General features: G+C 43.6%; 1 protein-coding gene across 5 annotated transcripts in view; it reads left to right on the forward strand.

Annotated features, from left to right (window-relative positions):
• The window catches only part of LOC141073088 (uncharacterized), a 50,141-nt gene extending 41,371 nt beyond the window's left edge, over positions 1-8,770 (forward strand). The window contains exons 3-8 of one of the 5 annotated variants that reach the window (XR_012226940.1): positions 2,143-2,240; positions 2,319-2,397; positions 3,035-3,132; positions 3,255-3,372; positions 4,492-5,897; positions 6,860-8,770. Coding sequence is in view for 4 of the 5 variants with exons in the window: in XM_073560420.1 (XP_073416521.1) it covers positions 401-425; positions 2,143-2,240; positions 2,319-2,397; positions 3,035-3,132; positions 3,255-3,372; positions 4,492-5,786 (1,713 nt within the window). In the remaining variant the exon portion in view is untranslated. Of the gene's footprint in view, positions 1-321; positions 426-2,142; positions 2,241-2,318; positions 2,398-3,034; positions 3,133-3,254; positions 3,373-4,491; positions 5,971-6,859 lie in introns of those variants that run through there. The other 4 variants (XM_073560420.1, XM_073560418.1, XM_073560419.1 and 1 more) reach the window with 4 other exon arrangements.
• The last annotated feature ends 1,514 nt before the right edge of the window (positions 8,771-10,284 follow it).

A 10,284-nucleotide genomic window follows, 5' to 3' on the forward strand; every position in this document is an offset into this window, starting at 1 on the left:
TAATCTGATTGCAGATATCATGCATTACACTGCACATGTACTGCATTGACAGAAGCCTCTTAGACTGTGCTCCTGGGATGGTCTAAACAGCCTGTCACTGGCAGATCTCAAGTTGCCATGACAACCAGTCGGCCCTCTCCCGGGCTCCTAAATGTTGCGATCAATATTAATTTATTGCTGCATTTAGGGTCTTAAAATGTGGAGCTTTCTCCATCTCCTCTGTGGTTTCATCCCTGGTGGAGACAAAACTTGGAGTCGTTGTGTTTCTTAGTACAACTCCTCAATCTGACTGACGAGGGTCTTCTCTGTCCCTCTCCTCAGGGTCCTCATCCTCCGAGTGCAGAGCAGAGAGCATTAGGCTTTTGGCCTCACTGATTGTCACTTCATACTTGGGGCCACAATGTGCTGGGACCTCGGTACCGGTGGTAAGGACCACAACAATGTAATGTAGTCCCTGATACATAAACTTAGAATTACCACTTCTGAGAGAGGTGTGTCATACAGTGGGTACGGAAAGTATTCGGACCCCTTTAACTTTTCCCCTCTGTTTCATTGCAGCCATTTGGTAAATTCAAAAAAGTTCATTTTTTTCTCATTAATGTACACTCTGCACCCCATCTTGACTGAAAAACAAACCAAGAAATGTAGGAATACTTGCAAATTTATTAAAAAAGAAAAACTGAAATATCACATGGTCATAAGTGCTCAGACCCTTTGCTCAGACACTCATATTTAAGTCACATGCTGTCCATTTCCTTGTGATCCTCCTTGAGATGGTTCTACTCCTTCATTGGAGTCCAGCTGTTGTTTAATTAAACTGACAGGACTTGATTTGTAAAGGTGCACACCTGTCTATATAAGACCTCACAGCTCACAGACCAAATGAGAATCATGAGGTCAAAGGAACTGGCCAAGGAGCTCAGAGACAGAATTGTGGCAAGGCACAGATCTAGCCAAGGTTACAAAAGAATTTCTGCAGTACTCAAGGTTCCTAAGAGCACAGTGGCCTCCATAATCCTTAAATGGAACAAGTTTGGGACCGCCAGAAGTCCTCCTAGACCTGGCCGTCCAGCCAAACTGAGGAATCGTGGGAGAAGAGCCTTGATGAGAGAGGTAAATAAGAACCCCAAGATCATTGTGGCTGAGCTCCACAGATGCAGTAGGGAGATGGGAGAAAGTTCCACAAAGTCAACTATCACTGTAGCCCTCCACCAGTCGGGCCCGACGAAAGCCTCTACTCAGTGCAAGACACATGAAAACCTGCATAGAGTTTGCTAAAAAACACATGAAGGACTCCCAGACTTGGAGAAATAAGATTCTCTGGTCTGATGAGACGAAGATAAACCTTTTTGGTGATAATTCTAGCCGTTATGTGTGGGGAAAAAACAGGCACTGCTCATCACCTGCCCAATACAATGCCAACAGTGAAACGTGGTGGCAGCATCATCAGCTGCAGGGACAGGATGACTGGTTGCAATTAAAGGAAACATGAATGCGGACAAGTATAGGGATATCCTGGATGAAAACCTCTTCCAGAGTGCTCTGGACCTCAGACTTGGCCGAAGGTTCACCTTCCAACAAGACAATGACCCTAAGCACACAGCTAAAATAACAAAGGAGTGGCTTCAGGACAACTCTGTGACCATTCTTGACTGGCCCAGCCAGAGTCATGACCTAAACCCAATTGAGAACCTCTGGAGAGACCTGAAAATAGCTGTCCACCAACATTCACCATCCAACCTAACGGAAGTGGAGAGGATCTGCAAGGAAGAATGGCAGAGGATCCCCAAATCCAGGTGTGAAAAACTTGTTGCATAATTTCCAAGAAGACTCATGGCTGTACTAGCTCAAAAGGTGCGTCTACTCAATACAGAACAAAGGGTCTAAATACTTATGAGCATGTGATATTTCTTTTTTTCTTTTTTTTTTAACAAATTTGCAAAAATTTCTACATTTTTGTTTTTTAGTCAAGATGGGATGCAGAGTGTACACTAATGAGAAAAAATGAACTTTTTTGAATTTACCAAATGGCTGCAAAGAAACAAAGAGTGAAAAATTTAATGGGGTCTAAATACTTTCCGTACCCACTGTATATAGACAGATACACGGCAGGTCATGTATTCAGTCTGTGTGTCTCCACAGATGCATCCAGGAGGAGAAATCCACCAGAGAGATGTCCCCGTCCTCTGTGTCCCCAGGACTGTCCAGAGGAGAATCACAACATCCCGGAGGATCATCAGGTAGAGGACACTGAAGCCCCCACAACATCTGACCATGAAGTGATGGGACCTGAGCTCATCTTACATTTTTCTTTTTAGGGTGAAGATCTGATTAATATTAAGATTGAGGTTATACATGGAGCACAAGAGGCAATCGCAATATGGGCCGGTGAGCAGGGTGAGGAGGGGAGACTCATGTCTGATCTGTGGTCACCTACTGTTACGAATGGAAGCGGAGGCAGAGATGGTGAAGTTCACATTCGTTTTCATTTTTTAAGTGGAACCTCGGGACCACGGTCCGGGGGGCTCCGAAGGGGGCGTGACTAGCAAGCCCCTGGTACCCGTAGTAAAGCCCCTCAGGCAGGGCCAGAATGGAATATCCGGAGGACACAGGTGCCACCTCCAGTTAGACCTCGAACATGTAGCAGCTGTCCCAGCGGGACCAAAAGGGATAACAAAGGTTACAGCAGAGTCCGTAATGAGCTGGGTCCTGGATCCGGGTAGTTGGTAAGGAGTCGGTTCCAGTGACCTTCACACAGTCCTTGGACTCGGATGGCTGTTGGCGGAACGGGATGGCTTAGGTGCAGGTGGTTGTAGATATAACCAGGTAACACAGGATACTGATATGCTGTGGAGACAGAGCGCATAAGACAATGCACAGAGACTGCAGATGCAGCGCAGACAGGTTAGCATAAGAACCGGATGTAGCAATGATAGATACTCGTTGCTCCGGCGCTCTCCCTATGGAGGAGAGGCCAGAAATAGCAGCCAGTGTCTCATGACACAATTTATTTCATCACTGTGTTTTTTTACAGATGGATCCAGGAGGAGAAATCCACCGGAGAGATGTCCCCGTCCTCTGTATCCCCAGGACTGTCCAGAGGAGAATCACAATGTCCTTGAGGAACATCAGGTAGATGATGCTGGGCCCTTATCTGGATCTGTATATGGGGGGACATTTCTGATCAATGTCTTAGATGTAATAGATTTTGGTGGTTTCTTGTATTGTGCTGATTGTTACATCTGATGTATCAGGAGGAAGATCCGATTAAGAATGAAGTGAAGAATGAGACAGAAGAAGAAGCGATGACGAGAGGGGATCAGCCGTGTGAGAGTGACTGGAAGGAGGAGATTCCCGGAGATTTTTCCACAGGTAAGTAATAATGTCCAGCGCGTGATGATGACTGGTGTGTGATTAATAATGATGACTCTCGCTGTCTCCTACACGGAGGTCAGCATGTTAGTCTCTCTGCATCCAGGCCGGCCACCCGGTGGCATGAAGAACCCTGTGGTAAGTTAGTAAGTGCCATGCTATGGAGGTGTGGGTCAGACATACGTCTGTCGTTCCTCTGCCACTATGGAGGCCATCTTGGATGTAGAAGGACCAGAATATGGCAATGTCGGGCATAGGTAGGTTAGTGGAGGGAGGAAAGACAAGGAGTTTTTGACAGTTTCAGATATAGGGGAGACATGATATTAGAGACAGTGGAAAGACAATCACTGGTGTTTTGTAATAATCACCGAGGCAGGACCCAGTCTCCCTGAGCATCGCAATGCTGTGATGTGCGGTGAAACTCCGTCCACAGCACAGTCACTCAGGAGACTGGGTCCTGCCTCGGTGATGCCGCTTCAGCTTCCAATTCCGGAAGTTGTCGTGACATCACCGGACATCAGAGTCGGCGGCGGCCGGGGGTCACGTAATAGAGATGAGCGTACAGTGATAGCGCCGCTCACAGGCACATTTGGAAATGCAAGGTATTTGAAGAAAGCCTTATTTCCAATGTTTAAATTGATTTGCCCAGTACACATTGTAGTGGACAACCTCTAAGGTTGTGATGTCATTATGGGTTGTATAAATGACGGCCTGTATTACTCAGCTTGTATTAGTCCGATGAAGCATCTGGACCGGCTCCGTAACACGTAGCTTAATAGAATCATTTTAATAAGATAAGAAAACTCTCCCTACATCCTTGGCAGCACTTTCGGAAGCCCATTTTTTACTTATATTTTTATCCTGGTTCTTTCCATCTGGACCTCTTGGTGGAGGATCAGGCGGCACCGCTGCAGCCATGGAGGATCAATCATGTTAACACCAGGGCTGTGCTTGGAGCTGCACAACTAATCCAGGGTAGTAGTAGCCACTCACCTTAACCCAATATTATCTGCTGATTCACACAAGGAGCGCTTTTTATTTGTTTTTATAAAGTAAATTTAGAAATCCCTTCTGTATTGTAGAAAAAATTCACATCCAATCTATCCTTCATCCTTATAGGAAATCCTTGTGAGAATAACGGTTTATCACTAAATTGTAAGAAAGAAGATACCAGGAAGCAGTCTAATGGAGAAAACCTCATTACCCTTCATGGAGCTCCTGGACTTCACAGCACTTCACTTTCTTATACTCCTCCTAATCATGAGGAACCCTCTCCTGAGCAATCTCACATTGTTACCACAATTCCAGGTGACAAAGTGGGTACAAGATTTCAGTGCGACAAACAACTTACTACAAGCTCAGATTTTTTAGCACAAAGAAAACACAAAGGAAAAATGAGATACTGCTGTTCAGAATGTGGGAAATGGATAACAAAGAAATCACAATTTATTATACATGAGAGAATTCACACAGGAGAGAAGCCATATTCATGCTCGGAATGTGGAAAGGCTTTTTCAGAAAAAGGGAGTCTTAGAAAACATCAGAAAATTCATACAGGTGAGACTCCATACTCCTGTTCAGAATGTGGGAAATGCTTTATAGATAAATCACACCTTAGTATACATAAGAGAATACACACAGGAGAAAAGCCATTTTCATGTTCGGAATGTGGAAAGGCCTTCTCAGAAAAAGGGAGTCTTAGTAAACATCAGAACATTCATACAGGAGTGAAGCCGTATTCATGTTTGGAATGTTTGAAGGCCTTCAGAAATAAAGGCGATCTTATTATACATCAGAAAATTCACACAGGAGAGAAACCATTTTCATGTTTGGAATGTGTGAAGGCCTTCACAAAAAAAAGCGAACTTATTATACATCAGAGAATTCACACAGGAGAGAAGCCATTTTCATGTTTGGAATGTGGAAAATGCTTTACAGAAAAAAGGCATCTTACTGCACATCAGAGAATTCATACAGGAGAGAAGCCATTTTCATGTTCGGAATGTGGAAAGTCCTTCTCAGAAAAAGGGAGTCTTAGTAAACATCAGAAAATTCATACAGGAGTGAAGCCGTATTCATGTTTGGAATGTTTGAAGGCCTTCAGAAATAAAAGCGATCTTATTATACATCAGAGAATTCACACAGGAGAGAAACCATTTTCATGTTTGGAATGTGTGAAGGCCTTCACAAAAAAAAACGATCTTATTAAACATCAGAGAATTCATACAGGAGAGAAGCCGTTTTCATGTTCAGAATGTGGGAAATGCTTTACAGATAAAGGGAGTCTTATTAAACATCAGAGAATTCATACAGGAGAGAAGCCATATTCATGTTTGGAATGTGTAAAGGCCTTCACAAATAAAAGGAGTCTTATTAAACATCAGAGAATTCATGCAGGAGAGAAGCCATATTGATGTTCACAATGAGGGAAATTTTTAGAGCTAATTCAAGTCTTGTTAAACATCAAAGAACTCACAAAGGGGAGAAACCATTTTCATGTTTATAATGAGGAAAATGCTTTACAGGTAAATCACCACTTAATAAACATCAGAGAATTCACACAGGAGAAAACCTGTATTTGTCATGATTTCCACTCTGTTTCTGTCTTTTTGTTACTTTGTGTCAGGACTGTCAGTCTGTGCTGGGCCTGTGCTGCAATCACCTGTGTTCATTTACCTTATTCAGGCTTCTACTTAAGCATGCTAGTTCATCCCCCCCAGTGTCAATCGTACACTAGCTGTTGCCTATGTAACATTGATCCCTCTGTGCCTGACCCAGCTTGACTTGATTCTCTTCCCGGACTCATACCATTTGCTTGTGACCTGTCCTTTGCTTGTGCCTGCTCCCTGTTACCTGATTTGTCTTTCTGGCTTTCCTGACCTCGTCTCGTGTATTGGACTTCGTCTCTAACTTCCCTTTATCATACCGCCCCATTTCCTGGACTTGACCTCGGATTGTTTGACCCCCTTTACTTACAGTAAGTAGTTTATATATTTACTATTGTGACTCGCATCACATTACGATTGACCTTTAAAATTTTTTCAGTTTCCCACCTATGGATCCGTTACATACTTTGTGTGATCAGGTGGTGAATCTGACTCCGTCCAAGATTTAGCTTTGGAGCAACACAAACTGGCTTCCTCTCATGCTGTTACAGGGCCAGATTTCTGGCACTCTTACTGCCCCTCAGAATCCCTCTCCTTAGACCACTGTTATGACTCCTGTACCATCTGACGTATCGTTTAAGTTCCCCTGAACCTGTTATAGCACTCCTTGACAAATTTCCTGGAGAGAAGGACCAGTTCAGAATTTTTAAAGAGAGTTGCAAATTATTGTTTACCTTGTGCCCCCTGTCATCAGGGAATGAGTCACAGCGGGTGGGAATTATAATGTCACTTTTGCAGGGGGGTTCCTCAGACTTGGGCATTTTCACTAACCTTTCTTGATCCTAAACGTCTTTCGGTGGACGCCTTTTTTGAATCTTTAGGATAGATCTATGACGAACCTGACAGGGTCAAGATGGCAGAGACAAGGATCATGAACCTGACACGGGAACCGCACAGCAGAAGACTATTGTACTGAGTTTCGTCAGTGGACTTCTGAGGTCCTGTGGAATGACGCAACTCTGAGATGTCAATTCCTCAGGGGTCTTTCGGAGTCTCTTAAGGACACTCTAGCTCTACATGCTCCGCCTTGTTTGCTGGAAGCCATGACTCAGGCTATCCATATGAATCAGAGGAGGTGGGAAAGACGCAAGGTGCTAAAAAAAGGGCTCCATTTTGTCCAACTGGCCCGGTTTGTGCACCTGAGGTGGAACCTATGGAGGTTGGTTCTGCCAGCTCAAGGATTAAGGTGAGGAGACGCCTTCGGGAACTTGGACTTTGTTTCTATTGTAGCCAAGCTGGACATTTTTTAAAGGATTACTTGTCACGACCTGCAGCAAACCGTCGGGAAACGAGTAAGTCTGGGTGATTGTTGACAAGGTCACTCAGACTTACAGGTACCCTTTTACTCCTCTGATAAAGTGTTGAGTGCTGAACTTTTTCATGATGAATGTTCACATTTGCCTTTATTGACTGTGGATCTGCTTCTAATTTCATAGATGCGGGTCTGGTTCTGAAGTTAGGATTAGGGACAGTTAAGCTAGAAAGCCCCATTCAAATCGTAGCCATTGACAGAACACCGTCGCTTCAAAATCTGGTTCGGTTAGTTAAGGTGTAGTTCACACTCAAGGTGGGGTCTCTTCATACAGAATGAATCTCCTGTTATGTTTTGGACAATTTACCTGCTGGAATTGTGTTGGGTATTCCTTGGTTGCGTACGCATAATTCAATTATTGACTGGAATCGGAGAGATATTGTCAAATGGGGTTCTTATTGTATTGAAAAATGTCTTAAACCTGTGCATGTTTGTTCCGTTAGTCTGGAGGGTCTTCAAAGTCTTTCAGGTATTCCGGGAGATGTTTTTTCGGAAACAGTCTGAGATATTACCTCCTCACTTGCCCCTATGACTGTGCAATTAATCTACTTCCTAATGCCAAATTACCCAAGGCTTGCTTGTATAACTTGTCTGGCCCTAAGCGGTCAGCCATGAAAGTGTGTATTAGCGAGAATTTACAAAAAGGTCGTATTCACCCTTCCTCATCACCGGTAGCTGCCAGATTATTTTTGTTAAAAATAAAAATGGAGGTCTTCATCCCTGCCTCGATTTCCAATAAGTAAACAAAATAACGGTTAAAAATACTTATCCACTTCCACTTATCCCCGATCTACTGTATATAATCAACTTTCCGGGGCCAAATGGTTTTCCAAACTGGATCTTAGAGGGGCATATAATCTTATATGGATTTGAGAGGGTGATGAGTGGAAGACCGCATTTTTAATGTCTGAAGGTCTCTTTGAAAATCTCGTCATACCTTTTGGTCTAACAAATGCACCTGCAGTTTTTCACAATTTTATGAATGGTATTTTTTCTGGTTATATTGGGGGATTTATTGTGGTTTATTTTGATGACATTCTAGTTTTCTCACCTGACCTGGATTCACATCATAAACATGTTTGTTTGGTTTTGCAAAGGTTAAGGGATAATTGTTTGCTAAAATTGCAAAATGTACCTTTTTTGTTCAAGAAATATCATTTTTGGGTTTCATTGTCTCAGCCTCCGGGTTTAAGATGGATCCTGGGAAAGTTCAGGCTATCATTGATTGGGTTCAACCCAGCGACTTTAAGGGGGTTGTCCGGGCTTTTCACATAATCTCAGTGCATATCTGGGCTGCAGAATTGTGACAATAAGTAATTTTCTTTGTCACCATTTTGCACGGTTTTCTAGATATTCTTAACAGAACATCCAAGGGGGGGGTGTTATGGCATTGAAATGAGAACTGGTCGTTTCCTCCTACTCTACTAAAAACATGCCCTCTATAGCAACAACCCCACCCTCCATAGGCACAGGCCCTCCCCGTCCACATGAAGAAGCTTAGCCCTCCTCACACAGTAACAAATCCTCACAGCCACACCATTCCCCCCCCCTACGCCGGTCTGTCCTCACCCGGTCTTCACATTGCCGGTGAAAGCTGCAGCTGGGAATGAGCGGGTCATGTGACAGGCGGGCTGAAGTGACGTGCACAGAGCCTGTCACATGATCCGCTCCTTCCCTGCTACAGCTTTCACCGGCAATGAGAAGACCGGGTGAGACGGACCGACGTGGTGGGGGGGAATGGAGCGGCGGGGAGGATTTGTTACTGTGTGAGGAGGGCTTTATGTGGACGGGGAGGGCCTGTAGCTATGGAGGGTGGGGTTGTTGCTATAGACGGCATGTTTTTAGTAGAGTAGGAGGAAACGACCAGTTTTGATTTCAATGCCATTGATATAGAAGAGTTAATGGTTTGCTTTTATATCCCTTTAAATGCCTTTAAGACTTCAATTGCCTTATTATTGCTAGAATTATTCTTATGTAGACTAGTAGTCTCTGTCTTCAAGGAAACTATACTTGTTATCATATTTGTTCTCAACAACGTGTTCTGGGTATATTGTAAACAAGGTACGTACGACCCTGAGGTGATGGTGGGGGCCAAATGAGCTCCATAGAGTCACATATTGTTGTAAATGGTATAAAAACATGTCTAATATTTCATTACGTCAGATAAAGTGATTTGACCACGGCTTGTGTGTTGAAGTCTCTTTGTCTCCAAGCGCTTGCAACAGAAAGGGCAAAAAACCTCACAATTCGGACTCACTGGTGATCTGGACAGCTGACGCTTGGTCAGAACAAAAGCAGCTACGACAGTTTTGGCGCCCGACGGGGACCGTGGAAACCAGTCTATTCGGAATCCGTATGTGGAAGTTCCTGGAAGGTTGAAAATGCAGAATCCAGGCTGCAGCAGGTGAGAACATTTATTCTTACATTGATTCTGCATCTGCAACCTTTCTAAGGATGTCCACATATCTCTGGGTAAGACTGTACAAACACGGTTCAAAAGAACCCACATCACCAGTGAGTGGTGAGTATGTCTGTATGAGAGTTGAATAATAGAGTAATAAGATAATAATTGTCATCTGTATTATCTGTTAAACTGTTCTGGCAATATACTAATATACTAACTGGTTGTGTACTGGTGTACTGTGTAGCACAAAGTCTGGGATAGACTCTGTGCAGTGGTTATTTTGGATTGCCAGTAAATTTGTATAAGGCTGTGGTTTTTGGTTGCTCTGGTTTTCAATGTTTCTTGTGTAAGAAGTTGGCTTTGGTGTTCTCGGAGTGTCAGTGGACACTGCTGTAGGTTAAAGTATCAATCAAATCCAAAGTGCAAGATAGTCAGGCTGTGTGAATCCTTGTGTGTATGTGTGAGAACCTCTGAATAAGATGAGAGATGAGTAATTGAGTATAAAAAAATCCGTGAATGAGCACGTATGA

Source organism: Dendrobates tinctorius, unplaced genomic scaffold, assembly GCF_039654945.1.
Source record: "Dendrobates tinctorius isolate UK_male_01 unplaced genomic scaffold, ASM3965494v1 ptg000296l, whole genome shotgun sequence".
NCBI classification, from domain to species: Eukaryota; Metazoa; Chordata; class Amphibia; order Anura; family Dendrobatidae; genus Dendrobates; species Dendrobates tinctorius.